The 17286-nt window shown below is 38.1% G+C and overlaps 2 protein-coding genes across 2 annotated transcripts; both read left to right on the top strand.

The window, feature by feature from the left end:
- The first annotated feature begins 2438 nt into the window (after positions 1-2438).
- On the top strand, positions 2439-9862 carry LOC137708804 (7-deoxyloganetin glucosyltransferase-like). Its single transcript, XM_068447957.2, has 2 exons — positions 2439-3118; positions 8741-9862. The coding sequence occupies exons 1-2, from the start codon at positions 2596-2598 to the stop codon at positions 9676-9678; spliced, it is 1461 nt and encodes a 486-aa protein (XP_068304058.2). The 5' UTR covers positions 2439-2595; the 3' UTR covers positions 9679-9862.
- A 5351-nt stretch (positions 9863-15213) lies between these two features.
- Positions 15214-16904, top strand: LOC137708296 (uncharacterized). The gene is made up of 3 exons (XM_068447342.2): positions 15214-15865; positions 15980-16201; positions 16375-16904. Exons 1-3 carry the CDS (start codon positions 15326-15328, stop codon positions 16672-16674), a joined length of 1062 nt encoding a protein of 353 aa, XP_068303443.2. The 5' UTR covers positions 15214-15325; the 3' UTR covers positions 16675-16904.
- Positions 16905-17286: the final 382 nt, after the last annotated feature.

Raw genomic sequence — 17286 nt, 5'->3', positions numbered from 1 at the left:
GCCAGTCCAGGTACTAACATAACTTCTCTTTTGTACCTCTTTCCCTTGTCAGTATCAATAACCAAGGTTCCTTTGCCTTTCACATCAACCAGAACCCTTGTGCCAACTTGCACTTTTTCCTGAACACTTCTATCAATGTCCACAAGTAACTCTTCTCTCGAGGTCATATGGTTATTGTACGCACTGTCTATATACCAGGCATCACTGGCAGCTTTCACTTCATTTGATTGCTTCACCATGAAAAGATTTCCAGGTTCTCCCACCTTGTTTGCAAAGTTTCTTTGCTCTCCCACTTTGTTTGCAAAATTCCCTTGCTGAACATTCTTGTTAAGATTGCAAACTCTGGCAATATGACCAAGTTTTCCACACTTGTGACATTTAATCTTCCCTTTTAGCCAACATTCTCCATAGTGAAGTTTATCACAGTATTTACAAGCACCTCCGTGTTATTAGCTTCATTCCTTACATCTAGAGTAAACTTGTTAGTCCACTGTTTACCTTTGAACTTGAAGTTCTTCTGAGATTTTGATCCACCAGTATTGGTATGTTGATTATCAAATTTACTGCTCTTAGATGAAATATCTAAGCTAGCAAATGCACGTTCAGTGCTACTTTCTTCATGTATGGTTAATCTTAGTTCATACCCTTTCAATGTAGCAACCACATCTTGTGCATCAATTTCATCAATATTTTAGTGTTTGCTGTAACAGAAGCAATACTGTCATATGTTCTGGGTAAACTAATCAACAACTTTTTCACAATTCTTTGATTACTAAGGCCTTCTCCATAATTTCGCATCTGATTTATCAAATCGAACAACCTAGCTAAATATGCAGCTAGAGATTCACTTTCACTCATATGGGTATACTCAAAATCACGACACAGACCTTGTAATTTCACAGATCGTACCTGTTTGTCCCCTACATACTCTTGCTTTAGAATATCCCAAGCTGCTTTCGCAGTTTCCAAAGTTGCAATGCGTGGAAAAATTTGATCCGATTCCACTCCCTAAATAATTCCAAGAGCCCTTGCATCCTTGACTAGATTTTCACTATGCAACTTCTTCTCCGCCTCAGTGAGCTCTCCTTCCTCCTTTGTTGAAGTAGGAAACCCTCGCTCAACAATGTTCCATAACTCGTGGGATCAGAAAATTGTTTTCATTCGAATCTGCTAGAAATCGAAACTTTCTCCATTGAATACCGGAGCTCAAAGCTCCCTTCCACCAGATCCAGCCATGTTAGACTTAGATCACACCTCTCTCTACTATTTCTTTGCAATGATGTGTTGCAAACACTCGCTCACTATCTCTCACAAAATCAACGCCCAGAGATTTTAGACCCAACCTGGCTCTAAGGCCATGTTAGTGTAAGAAGAAATTGAGCTCTGTGAGATGTGAGTCACAGATTCTAACAGAGAATGGAAGAATTAACAGTACAAAAATGGAGAAAATGATGCAATAGAGAGAGACTGAGTAGAAAAAATGACTTTGCAAAATTCTTCACACTTTCATTCATCACCAAGTGAGAGAGGAATATCTATCTCTTCTTAATTGTTTACATTTCTGTTTTGGCAGTATTCAAAATTACATCCAAGCAATCCTAGCCATCCATCTTATACCCTATGAGATGAAGACACATGTACATTTACTTATTTAAGACCTATGAGACTTAGATAAGAAAACATACACACAATTTAGCTAATCATCCTAGCAATATGAGCTAGAAATACAGCAGCCACATCATATCACAATTTACTCACTAACAATTATTATGAGCTTTATTTCTTCTTCTCTCTCTACAGTTTCTCTCTCTAAGTTGATTCTTCTTCATGCTTCAATTCTGCTGAGTTAATAAGGCCAATGGCCATAGATGAAAGTAAAACCTGCCAGCTTATCAACAAACTCTAATTGATTCATGACCATTGATCCAATAGCACATTTTGAGATAAGCTAAATACACCATGCATGCTGCTGTCAAGTTCCACTATATTAAGAGTAATGCTATTCATACCATGTTTTTGTACCACATTTCTATACCATTTTAGGTGGCATCTGATGTGGACAACCACATCATTTGAAAAATTTTGAAAACCCAAGGAAATGAAAGAGAAAGACTCCTCATATACCACAATTATCATTTAATTAACTAGTTTTTCTTAATTATTAGTTTATTAAATAATGAACTAAATTTAAAAATCTGATTAATTTAAATGATGTGGCTGTCCACATCAAATGCTATCTAAGTTGGTATGAAAATGTGGTACAAAAATATGGTACAAATAGCATTACTCATAATTAATATACGGACCCATGACTTAGTTATGAAGAACCAGGACCCCACTGACCCAATCACCAATTATGATTTCCAACAAATTCAAACAATTTAAGATTCTAGAGAAAAGTAGGTCGACCTACATGTGGAGAAAATTTTATGTGTACCCACAATGTCATTTTTAAGGACGGGACTCTTCTGGAAAAGAAGATAAGCACGGTGATAGTAGCTAGCACACTGATCGTCCCATTCCTAAAAAGTAATCTCCATTTGTGCAAAACTACAACACATTTGTGACTTTGGAGTAATCAGAAAATACAGAAGTATGTGTTCCAATGTAGAATCTGCCAATAAGCCTCATGCGGTTTGTATTCCGGCTCCTGCGCAGAGCCATATAAAGGCAATGCTAAAACTAGCCAAGCTCCTTCACACTAGAGGCTTTCACATAACCTTTGTCAACACAGAGTTCAATCACAAGCGCTTTCTTAAGTCTCAAGGCCCCAAGTCTCTTGATGGCTTGCCGGATTTTCGGTTTGAAGCGATCCCAGATGGCCTTCCGGATTTGAATGAGGATGCTACCCAAGATTACACTTTGCTTGCTGAGGCCGTCATGAAAGATAGATTCTTGGCTCCGTTCCGCGACCTCCTTGTAAGACTCAATGAAAAGGCAAGCTGTGTTCCTCCAGTGACTTGTATTGTTTCAGATGGATTCATGTCCCCATTCGCCATCACAGCTGCTGAAGAATTTGGACTCCCTATTGCCTTGTTCTTCACTATTGCTGCATGCAGCTTCATGGGGTTTAAACACTACCGCGCTTTGATCGAAAAGGGACTTGTACCACTCAAAGGTGAGACTGATATCAATTAATTAATGACTCTTAATTAGAAAATTAGCGTAGTCTTACGTTTATTCCTCAATTCCAGTCCAGATAGCACACACATATAAATAGTTTGTTATTTTTCGTGTCTAGGGTTAAGTTAATGAGCAGGCAATTGTAAATCAAATATAGGAATACTACAAGATGCTTTCCTCCTTAATTTGTTTTTCCTTTTATGTGTAATGTCCAACTTTTTTTCCTTGAAGCTTTCAAATTAGGTGCATTATTCTGTCCCTTTAATTAGTTGCATTAATTTGAATAGATATAAGTAGGTACATTGGTTACTACAGCTATTACTTTTTATAATTTTGTAGGACACAATAATAAATACATACATACATACATACATACATATATATATATATATGTATGTATATATTCCTTGGCAAAAGTAATGCACCTCATCAAAAATGTTATTCTTATCAACAAATTTTTAATAAAAAACACACTTAATGAAATTTTAGTAATAAGAAATATAAAAATGTTATTCTTACCATCAATTTGTACAATCCCTTTAATAGAGATGAGACCTATATTTGTTGGTGAGCCTACCTCTATTAAAGAGATGGTATAAATAAATGTTAATTGTCACACTACTCTAAGAAATATTGTTTCTTAAAAATAATTAATTTCTAGAAATAGTGGTAACTATTTCAAAAACATGTGACACTGTTTCTAAAAAAATATATTTTTTATAAATTAAAAAAAATTGAGTGTTTTCCATGAATAAAATTTCATGAAAATAATTTAAGATATATATATATATATATATATATATATATATATATATATATATATAAAAGAGAGAGTGGGTCAAGGTGAAAGTGGAGAGAGGAAGAGAACCGGGAGAGAGAAGGGGAAGAGAGAAGACGGAGAAAGATAGGTAACAAAAAAAGAGACATAAGTCTGGTGGGAAAGAGAAAAAAGGCCACGTGAAAGATGAGAGCTAGAGAAAGAAAGTGTGCATGGTAGTGTGTCGAGTTTGCACGTCAGCATGAGTAAAGTTATTAATATTTTTGGTTGAAATTTAAAATTTTGAAGCTCTTTTTATCTATTTATCTGTCAAAATAATATACTAATTAGAGCTTATCTTTGGGGCTTAATTTTTTGATATCATTCTTCTTACTAAGGAGGAAAATATATATTGTATAAGATTGATTTACAAGGGAGGAAACACCAAATAATATCTATCCTAATTACATCCTGATTACAAGGACCCAAAAAGGTAACTAAGCTAATTACAAAGGTCAACTCTCCAACACTCTCCCTCAAGTTGGTTAAGATGTCCGCAATTGATCTTCTGACTTTACGAATGGGAATTGAATAATATTCCCATCCAACTTCTCCTTAATGAAGTGTCTGTCAACTTCCACATGTTTCGTGCAATCATGCTGGATTGGATTGGGTGAGATATCAATGGCTGCTTTATTATCACAAAACAAATTCGAAGCCGACATTGAAGGACACCCGATTTCTGCGAGTAACCATCGAAGCCATAATAATTCACATACTCCTTTTGCCATACCCCTGTATTCCGCCTCTGCACTTGATAAAGCAAACACTTTCTGTTTCTTACCCTGCCAAGTTACTAAATTTACCCCCACTAATGTAAAGTATCCAGATGTGGACCGTCGATCAGTAATATTCTCTGCCCAATCTACATCGGTATAACCTTCTATCCGGCAATGACCATTCTTGGAAAACATGATGCCTCTACCCGGGGAGGACTTTAGGTACCATAGAATGCGTTCAACCGCACCCATATGAGTGTCACTCGAGAAATGCATAAATTGACTAACAACACTTACTGCATATGCAATATCAGGCCTGGTATGAGATAAATAAATTAACCTCCCAACTAACCTTTGATAACGATCTCGGTTAGTGGGAACTTGATCAGGGTGTACGTCAAGATGGTGATTTTGGATTATAGGGGTGTTAACCGATTTACAATCAAGCATTCTGGTTTCGGCTAACAAGTCAAGAACATATTTTCTTTGACATAGAAATATACCCTGTTTAGATTGAGCTACTTCTACACCCAAGAAATATTTCAATCCACCAAGATCTTTCATCTCGAACTCACTTGCTAAATAATCTTTCAGCTTTGAGATTTCCTCTTTATCATCACCCGTAACAATCATATCATCCACATAAATAATAAGTGCTGTCAATTTACCCATTTGACGTTTCAAGAAAAGCGTATGATTGGAATTGCTCTGCGTGAACCCATACTTCCTTATAGCCGTCCGGAACCTACCAAACCATGTCCAAGGTGATTGTTTCAATCCATTCAATGCCTTATTCAACTTACACACCATTCCGGGTTGTGAAACCGATGCATAATCAGGTGGAATATCCATATACACTTATTCTTTAAGATTACCATGTAAGAAAGCATTTTCACATCAAATTGTTGTAATAACCAATCCAAGTTAGCCGCCAACGAAAGTAACACTCTTACCTTATTAATCTTTGCTACCGGAGCAAATGTTTCTATATAATCAACACCATACGTCTGAGTGTACCCCTTGGCCACCAATCGTGCTTTGTATCGTTCAATCGACCCATCAACTTTGTACTTGATGGTGTACACCTATCGACATCCCACTCTTTTCTTTCCTCGAGATAGCAGAACTAAATCCCATGTTTGATTTTTTCTGAAGTGCATCCATTTCTTCCTCCATTGCCTTGGTCAATCGATCATCAGATAGTGCCTCCTTCAATGAACTTGGTGTGCTATCATTGGATATTTGTTGTACAAAAGCTTTGCTGGGTTCTGATAATTTATGTGATGACATATAGTTGGCAACGAAATATTTAGAGGCTTTCGTTGTTTCCGGTGAATATCAATTAGGTGGCTTTCTCTAGTTGTGCCTGAAAGGTAATTGATAATTTGGAACATTAGATACATCAACAGGGATAGTAGATCTTACCTCAAGAATATTCTCAGGAGTATGATTATCTGTTGGTACTATATTTTGAGACGAGGGGGAGTAGTATCAGTAGAAGTTTCAAGATCAGCAAGTGGCAGCATTGGTACCATGGGTGAGGACGGCACTGCCGTGCCCACTAGTTCTGTGGGCAGTGATGTTGCCTCTGTTGGCTGGGTTGGCAGTGTAGCCACTACAGGCTTGGCTAATAGTGGCAGCGAAAGATCAGTGCTAGCAACCAGGGTCCAAACCTGCTCGCCATACAGTGTTTCCCCCTGAAGAGAAGGGTTGGAAGAATCCGAAGAGTAATACATCTCAGACTCGGAAAAAGTAACATCCATGGTAGTATACATCTGACGTGAAGGATGGTGGTAGCAACGATACCCTTTCTGATGTAGTCCATAACCCATAAAAACGCAACGGATAGCACATGGGTCAAGTTTTGTTCGTTGATTTTTATGTAGATAAACAAAGGAAACACATCCAAAAACTCATGGTGAGAGCACTAAAATGGACGGTAAAGGCACGAATGTAGCAAAAACTTGCAAAGGTGTAAGAAAGTTAAATACTTTAGATGGCATGCGGTTGATAAGGTAAGTGGCAGTCTGAAGAGCAACATCCCAAGAGAAGCGGGGACCATTCACCCCAATCAATAGTGATTGAGCCGTTTCTAATAGATGGCGATTTTTGCGCTCAGTCACCCCATTCTGTTGAGGAGTCTGAGGACAAGTAGTCTCATGGAGGATTCCGTGATTAGTTAAATAATGTGTAAAATCATAATTAACATTTTCACCACCATTATTAGAACGCAAAATCCAGATTGTAGTTGAATACCGTGTCTGAACCATGGTGTGAAATGTCTTAAATGCCAGAAACACATCACTTTAATGCTTAAGAAGGTATAACCATGCCATCTGTGTGCAATCATCTATGAAAGTTACAAACCACCTAATACTAGATGAAGTAGTAATCGGAGATGGTCCCCAAACATCCGAATGAACAAGACCAAAAGGAATAACACTTTTATTAGAATTCAACGGATAAGAAACACAATGACTCTCGGCAAGTATGCAAGTGTCACATTTAAAGTCTGAAATCGAACAACCAACAAATAAATCCGGAAACATACGCTGTAAATAACTAAAAGACGGATGACCCAAACGGTGATGCCATAACCATATCTGACTCCGCTTGTGATCAACGACTCTTTGGGCGAGATTGACCCGTCCTGTACTGACATCATCCACAAAATAAAGATCCCCCCTCTTAGTACCACGACCAATTATCTCCTTCATGAGAATATCCTGAATAAGACAAAATAGTACACAATAGTTCAATTGCTCAGTAGTTTGGCCAGAAGACATCAATTTATGCTTTAGTGAAGGTACAAGTAGTGTATGCAGCAAAGAGAGGGTAGTCGTGAGGCGTACAGTGCTAGCGCCAGTTACCGGTGAGGTGACACCATTAGCATTAGTAATATTTCGTTGAAGTGAAACAGTATCACAAGCTAAATTAGTGAGGTCATAGGTCATATGGTCTGTGGCACTGGAGTCAATGATCCAACTAGATTGAGTATCACCATTATTCATATTAAAAGCATAACCACAGTTACCTGAGGACCCCGGAGGCATGTCGGAAGAACTCGAATAGGAAGAGGATTCATGGTAGGGTCGGTTAGGGTAGTAGTGTTTAGGGTTGTAACGTTTAGTATAAGGGTATGATTGGTTAGGATGAGGTTGTTTTCATCGTTGAGTGGTGGTAGGTTCTCCATGGGAAGGCCGAGTTTGCTTGAGGGAATGGGTAGAGCAGAAATCCTAGGATCTCTGCTCTAATACCATGCTAATTAGAGCTTATCTTTGGGGCTTAATTTTCTAATATCATTCTTTTCACTAAGGAGGAAAATATATATTGTACAAGATTGATTTAAAAGGAAAGAAACACTAAATAATATCTATCCTAATTACATTCTGATTACAAGGATCCAAATAGGTAACTAAGCTAATTACAAAGGTCAACTTTCCAACATAATCTACATTATGCCTTTGAATATAAATATGATTATTTATCCCTGTAAATATAATTAGATATTTGATTAAGTAAATTATTTTGGTATACCTATAATTTTCTAGCTATGTTATATTCAAACTAATGTACCTAATCAAATTATTAAAGTCTTCTTTTCCAACATATTGCGTTTCAAGTTCAAACCCATCATACTCCCTTTACAGTAAATTAGTGTAGAATATTGCTGTATTAAAAAAAAAAAAAAAACTAATATTACTAATCAGATGACTAAAATCAAGATTTTTCTAACACTTGGTTCTAATGAAAATCTGAATAATTAATGGCACTCTGTTTAGACATGATAAAAAAGGTGCAGGAAGAAAAATTGACATTCTGCCATTCCCAATTTTTCTTTTGCTACTTTATAACATTGCCAAGTTTTACGACTTTGTTTAGGGAGATGTTATTTTATGGAGATGTTATTGATACTCTAAAAATGTTATTTTGCACTATTTTGCTACTTATGAAATGTTTGGAGTGCAAAATGATTTTTTTAGCTTGTCAATAACAACACCATTTGCTAATTAACTGCTTGTTTATAAACATACATGCAAATGTAATTCTTGTTAAATTAATTAATTGGTTTTTAATGTAGATAAGAGCTATTTGAGAAATGGATTTTTGGACAAGGTCATCAATTGGATTCCAGGAATGAAGGACATTCGTTTGAGGGATCTCCCAACTTTATTCCGAACCACAAATCTCGATGACACCATGCTTAACTTGTGCATGAACGTAACTGATGAAGTTCACAAAGCTTCAGCAGTTATTCTTCTTACTTTTAATGAGTTGGAGCAAGATGTTTTGGGTGCTCTTTCATCTATGCGTAATATTCCACCGGTTTATACCATCGGCCCAATCGAATTACTTCTCAATCAGATACCGAAAGACCCTTCGAAGTTTGGTGGGTACAGTCTATGGAAAGAAGAAACTGAGTGCCTCCCATGGCTCGATTCCAAGGCACCAAACTCAGTTGTTTATGTGAATTTCGGCAGTATAACGGTCATGACACCGGAACAACTTGTGGAGTTTGGTTGGGGACTTGCAAATAGCAAGCTTCCATTCTTTTGGGTAATTAGGCCTGATTTGGTTATCGGTGAATCAGGGATTTTGTCACCTGATTTTTTTGCCGAAACAAAAGAAAAAGGCCTAATAGCAAGTTGGTGCCCACAAGAGCAAGTTCTAAACCATCCATCAGTTGGAGGGTTTTTAACACACAGTGGTTGGAATTCAACCATGGAGAGTTTGACTGCTGGCGTGCCTATGCTTTGTTGGCCATTTTTTTCTGACCAGCAAACTAACTGTTACTATACTTGCAATAAATGGGGGATTGGCATGGAGATTGATAACGATGTCAAGAGAGATGGAGTACAGAAGCTTATTAAAGAGTTGATGGAGGGAGAGAAGGGTAAGAAAATGAAAAATAAGGCCATGGAGTGGAAGAAACTAGCAGAAGAGGCTACTGGTCCACTTGGTTCTTCATCCACAAACTTTGACAACCTAGTGAATAATGTTCTATTAAGGAACACTTAGATGTTATACATCAGAATAATTATCTAATTTTTCTGTGATTTAGTTTGTTGCTATGGTGTAAAAAAAAATGTTGCTTTGGTTGGTCTTATGGCTGTTTGGTATTGCTATGCTTTCTAAAAAAACTGATTCTGTTGTACTGTGAGAATAAACAGTTGTAAAATAAAGTTGTTGAGTGTTTGGTAAACTTTTTTTTATTTGAAAAAGTACTTTTAACAACAACAAAAATGTGTCTAATTGTGTTGTGAGAACAAACGCTAATCTTTTCGAAAGCTCAACTAAAACTAACACCTGAAGCCCCAAGAGAGCAATTTTCTTAGAAATATCACTTTTAAATCTTGTCTGCATAGAATGGAGATTGATTGGAGGAATAGAGAGAAAAACTTGTAGTTGCTCATGATGGAATTCATGTACCACATATGCAGATTCATCATTATTTGTTAAGCCTGTTGGCAATTTTGTAGTAATTCTACTATACTATATGTTGATGCCATTATCATCACAGGGTGTGCATCACAAGCTATCAATGAGGTTATTCACTCTCTCACTCAAGAATTTGATATTAAAGATTTGGGACCACTTCATTATTTTCTGGGAATACAAACCTTGCATAAAAAGGATGGTTTGTTGCTGTCTCAAGATAAGTATGTCATATATTTACTTACCAAATCTGAGATGTTGATGTCTAAAACCTGCGCTACTCCATGTTTACCATACAATAGACTATTGAAGGATGACGGAAAGCCCTACAATAATCCTACATTGTACAGAAGCTTGGTTGGTGCACTACGATACCTGACATTCACTAGACTAGACATTGCTTTTGCAGTGCATCAGGTCTGTTAATTTATACAGTGCCCTATGGAATCTCACTTTATGGCAGTAAAGAGAATTTTAAGATACTTAAAGGCTACCCAGGGTTGTGGCATTCATTATGTCAAAGGATCATTGGATGTCATTGCATACAGTGATGTAGATTGGGCAGGTGACCTTAATGACAGGAGGTCAATTACTGGCTTGGTTGTTTTCCTTGGTTCCAATCCAATTTCTTGGTCCTCAAAGAAACCAAACACTATCTCTTGCTCATCTACTGAAGTTGTATATAAAGCTCTGTCAACTACAGCTGCTGAAATCGACTGGATTAAACAACTATTGGTTTTCCTGCAAGTTCCTTTTTATGGTAAACCTCTTCTATTTTATGATAACTTATCAACTATAGCTCTCACTTGCAATCCAATTCAGCATCAAAGAGCAAAACATATTGAAATCAATGTGCATTTTGTTTGAGAGGGAGTTGCCAAACAACAACTGCAGGTCCATTTTTTCTCTTCAAATAAGCAGTTGGTTGATATACTCATTAAAAGATTGTCTTCACCATTGTTTCAAACACACTATGCCAATCTCAAGCTCAGTTTCTCTACCCCTGAACTTGAGGAAGGATGTTAAGAGCATTAAGATACAATGGTTATAGATTTGATAAGTGTCAAGAGATTAAGAAAGTAGTTCAGTTTGTTAGAAGTGTAGCTTAGAGTGTAAACCATTATAGCTATGATATATATAGCTTGTAATGTACTATTGTAATTCATTAAGAAGATATCAATACATGCAGAAGATTTCTTCCTTTCTAAGCTTTCTCAATCCTTTCTTTCTCTTTATCTTTGCTCTTACTGTAAGTTCTTCAATGGTTAATATCATGAAGAAAGTTGAGGTTTCACCATAAAACCAATTGGCAATAAGGGGAATAGCCAACTTACTTGTAAGCACATGTAAGGTCCCTCCTCTCATCAATGTAGGATTCATTCTCAACACGCCCCCTCACGTGTGGTAAATTTTCAAGCCTAACGCGTGGACAACACAACAGGGTGAGACATGGAGTGCGTGTGACCGTTTGGCTTCACACGTGGGATAACCTGACTCTGATACCATGAAGAAAGTTGAGGTTCCACCATATTAACACCAATTGGCAATATGGGAAGTAGCCCATCTTACTTATAAGCCCATGCAAAGTCTCTCATCTCATCAATGTGTGATTCATTCTTAACGCCACCAAATTTGTTTTTTTCCTGCAATTCTTTTTTCTTTTTTTCTTTTCTTTCTTTTCTTTGTTTTCTTCCTCAAACTCATAACTAAACTAAATTAAGAAGAAAAATCAAATAAAGCATATAAGGCTCCATGATAAAAGTTACACCACAAACATTTTCAATTCCACTCGAACTGAAGGACGAAGTATATAGACAGATAAAAGTTCACCACATGATCAACAATTTCAACAAGAGAAGATAGCACAATATCACCATCTAAAAGAGTAGTAATTTTGGAAGAAAATGCCTACCACGAGCAAAAACATTGAAAAAAGCAGCAAACCATTTAATATGAGCACGATTGCGCCAGAAAGCTTCTTACATACGAAGAGCATTAAATATAGTCGTCTTGCCTCAATTTCTTCATTAAACCTCTCTTGAGAGTTCTCAGTAGAATAATTAATATTTTGAATATTATGTGGTTTTTCCTTAACCATGGTGACGTTTTTATGGACATCACCACAAACACTATAATTCCAATCTCGAAGACAGCACTGAAGGGCCGTAAGCTTTAACAAAATAGCAAACATATATAAGACACGCATAAGCACTAGTTGATTGTCAGCACTTAGTTACCACTGTTGTGCTAGGATAGCACCAAAATCTTTTGGAACCAACTCAAGCTAGCCCACAAGAAATTTATCAAATGGAAATGCAAGAACAAAATATAAAAGACACAAAGATTTTAACGAGGTTCCTCCACAGTCAGAGTAACTGGAGTACGTCCTCGGAGCAGTAGGAGCTCACCCAATAATCCACTATCAACCAAATGGGAGTTTACAAAGTGTTGGCAATCTCACAACCCAAAAGCCCAATACACCCAATAGCTCTCACACACCAAAGAAACAAATAGAGAAAGAAATATAATGAATAATTTCTTCTCTATACATATAGCTCAAAGCTATTACAACAACAACTACTTTGGTGGATAATTACTAACCAATTGAAGCAGCAACTTGTTCTTCTTTTTGGGCTCTCTGCAAGACTACAACTCTCTGAATTTTTCTCTCTATTTTTCTCCTCTGAAAACAAAAGGGCAGCAGCTCTCTTCTCTCTCTCTCCCACACAACCGAAATGAGCTATCTGCAACTCTCCTTATTTCTATTTCAAAAGCAACCTCTCTTCTCCTTTTTGAACCAACATTCACGGGTTGAAGACAACAAAACAACTTTTCCCATTTTCCTCCCCAAAACAAGGAATGTGTTGTCCATTTTTTTTTCTTTTGTTTTGTTTAATCACCTAAAGTTTTCTTGGACATTTGTCCACTTGGCCACTTGCCCAATTATTCAACAATCTCCACCTTGGCCAAGTTCCAAAAACGCCATGATAAGCCAACCAACACAATTGACACAAAAAATCACTCCCAAACACTAGCAAGAGAACAACTCATGCCGAGCCAATTCTCCAAAACTCCTACTGCTCAACGCCTTCTTTATAGAGGCAAAATGTGAGCCAAGTTCAAGCAATGAACAAACTTGGCTACACCAACAACCTTAGTCAACATATCAGCGGGGTTGTCTTTAGTTGGAATCTTCTGGAGAATGATTTCTCCTTCACCAACAACTTCACGAACAAAGTGATAACGCACATCTATGTGCTTGGTCCTCGCATGATGAACCTGATACTTAGCCAAATAAATGGCACTCTGACTATCACAATGCACCTCCACCTGCTTCTGATCAACCCCCAAATCTCTAATCAGCCCATGTATCCAAATGGCCTCCTTTATAGCTTCAGCAACTGCCATATATTCAGCCTCTGTAGTAGACAAAGCAACAGACGACTGCAAAATGGACCTCCAACAAACTGGCCCTTTAGCCATAGTAAACACATAGCCTGTAGTAGACTTCCTTCCATCCAGATCACCTGCATAATCTGAATCAACATAACCAACTACAAAATGACCAATACCAGAGTCATCTCTCTCAAAGCATAAACCAATGTCTCGAGTACCATGGAGATATCTCAATATCCATTTAGCTGCTTGCCAATGCTCTTTACCTGGATTATGCATATATCGACTCACCATGCCAACTGCATGAGCAATATCCGGTCTAGAGCATACCATTGCATACATCAAACTACCAACCAAATTTGCATATGGTATATCTTTCATTTGCAGCTTCTCTTTATCAGTTTTAGGACACTGTAGAGAACTTAATTTAAAATGAGGAGCCAAAGGGGTACTAACCGGTTTGGTTGAATCATGAACTCCAAACTTCCGAATCAACTTCTCAAGGTATTGTCTTTGATTCAAACATACCAAACCTTTCTCTCTGTCTCTAGTGATCTCCATGCCAAGGATCTTCTTTGCTTCACCAAGATCCTTCATCTCGAACTCATTTTTCATTTGCTTCTTCAATTTCTCAATCTCTTCAACATTATTTGAGGCAATCAACATATCATCAACATATATCAACAAATAAATGAAAGACCCATCTTGCAACTTCTTGAAGTACACACAATGATCATATTGACTTCTAGAATAATTTTGGCCTCTCATAAATTTATCAAACCTCAAATACCATTGTCTTGGAGATTGCTTCAAGCCATAAAGTGATTTCTTCAACTTGCAAAACAAATTTTCTTTCCCTTTCACCATATACCCATCCGGTTGACACATATAGATCTCTTCATTCAAATCACCATGTAGGAAAGCCGTTTTCACATCGAGTTGCACAAGCTCAAGATCATATTGTGCAACAAGAGCTAACATAATACGAATTGAGGAGTGCTTCACAACTGGAGAAAATATTTCGTTGTAGTCAATGCCCTCCTTTTGTGCATACCCTTTAGCAACTAATCTTGCTTTGAATCTCACATTGCTTTTCTCATCAGCATCTTCCTTCTTGGCATACACCCATTTGCAACCAATAGCTTTCTTACCCTTAGGCAATTTAGCTAACTCCCAAGTCTTGGCTCGACACCAAGGTGCCAATTTCCTAAAAATGGGTGGTATGGCATGTATTTGACAGTTGTTTTGGCACCTTCACATGGCAAAAGGGGTTGGTGAAAGTGCTCTAAAAAGATTTAAACTCAAGTATTATTTCTTGAGCTGATCAAAATTAATATCGAAGACATTTCGATTAAATTTTCACTACACAATGAAATATTAACAACATATTAAAAACTATTTATATCAGTAACCATGACTGAAAATAGATCATTTTAAGCAATAACACTTTGTTGTGCATATTTGAGTTTAGCCAAGTTAACTAGAGTACCGTATCTAGCCTCTACACTTAAATCTCAATTCCCTCTAACTTAGTGTAATTACCCTGTCGTTTGCTTTAAAACAAATCACTTTTGTGTAAAGTTTGTTAATTATTCTTTTATCACTTAGTAGGGTCTTAAATTAAAATCCCTATTTTGAATTGGAAAATTTTGTAAATATCACTTAAATACGGGACTTGGTCAAGAAAAAAAAAGCCGGGAAAATTAGCGAGAGAGGGAAAAGGAGGGCCAAAATCAAAATTTAACGAAAACCAAATACGAAATCGAAGTGCCTCCTCGATTCCCAATACTACCTCACTGCTGCTGTGAGCGGAGTAATTCAGAGAGAGAGAGAGATGAAGACTGAAGCAAAACGTTTCGCCATCGAGATCGAAGACGACGACGAGTTCCTTTCTCAGGTAGCGGCGGCCGAGGCCGAAGCGCTCGCCTACAAGCGCCGTCGCATCAGCACCGTGCCCGCACAAAACGCCGCCGTTTCCTTCAGTTCCCACGCGAATAAAAAATTAGGCGCGGACCACGACGACGGCGGCCTCTACACCGCTGCTCTCAAGGGAAGTAATCGAGCACTCCCTGACACTCCCCGCGGCGGATTATCCAGAGGGAGGGTCAATGTCGGGGCGGCCGGGAATGACGGCGTCTCCGCTGGTGGTGATACGTGCTTCAAGTGTGGGAAGCCGGGGCATTGGGCCCGCGATTGTGATGCCCCCAGCGGAGGAGGAGGCGGTGGTGGGTATTATGGTAATTTTGGTGGCGGCGACTCTTCGATTTCTGTTCCGGAGAAAAATTGCCCTTGTGGGTATGGAGCCTGCCTGGTCCTCACTGCAAATACTGAGAAGAATCCGGGTCGAAGGTTTTACAAATGCCCTCTGAGACAGGTTCAAAAACCCATATCCATTTCTTCTTTTATTTTTAATATTTTTTTCTTGGATGTAAGAGAACAATGGAGGATATGGTTACTGATTTTGTATAATGTTACTAAATTTTGACAGGAAAATGGAGGCTGTAGTTTCTTTGAGTGGTGTGACAATGCTGCTTCCGGGCCAAATGCCACGGCTACTACTGGTAGCGCTACTAGAAGCCATAGCTATGCTGCATCTGATTCTTCGTTTCCAGCTCTAGAATGTCCCTGCGGTGGCGGTGTCTGCTTAATCTTAACTGCCAAAACTGGGAAAAATATTGGCAGCCAATTCTACCGTTGTCCTGCGAAGGAGGTACCTTTTAATTTGTTGAGCCTAATTCATTGATATGGGTACAGTTAGATAAAATTATGTTGCAAATTTGCAATCTGTATCGTGTATGGTATGTGTTTGAGTTAATGTCGAAACCAGAGTTTGTTTGAATTGAAATGAAGTAGGGTAATGGCTTCATTGTTTTGCTGGTTTAGGGAAGCTCTTGTGGGTTCTTCAAGTGGTGCAATGAGCATACTGCGGCAGCTGCTGGTGTTCCAGGTCGTTGTGCAAAGGTGCAATATGGTTTGAGCGAGGCAAACAACAAGGGGTATGTTGTAACTACTGGTTCTTCCTGCTTTAAGTGTGGAAAGGAAGGGCATTGGGCAAGAGATTGCCCAACAGTTCCTTCGTATAATGCTGCTCCGGCCGAAATGGGAGCACGGTCTGCTTCAGGGGGCTCTTGCTATAAGTGCGGCAAGCCAGGGCACTGGGCGCGGGACTGCCCTTCAGGTTAAGGTGCGATGTACTTCTGAAACACCACCATTTGCTGGAGTTTACTGTTTGTGTTGAAAGTTTGCAGGACTGGTTGTTTCTTGATGTGATAATTTAAGAAAGGATTAATCCAATCATGGTAAGCCTGTGTATAGTTTTGAGAAGTTTGTGGAACGAGTGTTTAGAACTTGAGGACATATGTTGTTTGCCCATCGTTTCGTTTCGCAATTGAAATTACTTTTGATTTCCCGCATTGAAGAGTTTATAGTTTATGCCAGTAATGCGATGTGATGAATGCTGGCAATTGAATGGAAGTTGAGGTCCTATTTTTTCTTTTGACTGGGAAAGTTGTGGAACATGTGAATAGAAGTTGAGGATATGCTGTTCGGCCATCGTTTCATTTCTCAATAGAAATTACACATTTCAATTCAGAGTTGGGTGGAAAAAGCTCCGTTCCTGGCTCTCCTGTAGCTAGATCCTCAGAAACCACGAGAATCCTTTGTTAGAATGAGATTCCATATAAGTGCACAGTGAGCTGAAATATTTCTGGTTTTTAGTCCATTGAGCTGAAGATCCTTGGTAAGACTGATTGGTTTGATCTGTTCAACGACAGTAAATTCACACCCATGCCTTTA

This window comes from Pyrus communis, chromosome 17 (assembly GCF_041283825.1).
Source record: "Pyrus communis isolate YQ-2024b chromosome 17, ASM4128382v1, whole genome shotgun sequence".
NCBI lineage: Eukaryota > Viridiplantae > Streptophyta > Magnoliopsida > Rosales > Rosaceae > Pyrus > Pyrus communis.
This window is presented reverse-complemented; position numbering and strand designations above follow the sequence as displayed.

What these genes read in the sequence shown, in the direction of transcription:
- LOC137708804 (XM_068447957.2), top strand. Translation starts at nt 2,596, where the DNA reads ATGTGTTCCAATGTAGAATCTGCCAATAAGCCTCATGCGGTTTGTATT. An exon ending in GGGACTTGTACCACTCAAAG is followed by an intron (nt 3,119 to 8,740) that starts GTGAGACTGATA and finishes TTTTTAATGTAG; the next exon opens with ATAAGAGCTATTTGAGAAAT.
- LOC137708296 (XM_068447342.2), top strand. Translation starts at nt 15,326, where the DNA reads ATGAAGACTGAAGCAAAACGTTTCGCCATCGAGATCGAAGACGACGAC. An exon ending in ACAAATGCCCTCTGAGACAG is followed by an intron (nt 15,866 to 15,979) that starts GTTCAAAAACCC and finishes AAATTTTGACAG; the next exon opens with GAAAATGGAGGCTGTAGTTT. An exon ending in ACCGTTGTCCTGCGAAGGAG is followed by an intron (nt 16,202 to 16,374) that starts GTACCTTTTAAT and finishes TTGCTGGTTTAG; the next exon opens with GGAAGCTCTTGTGGGTTCTT.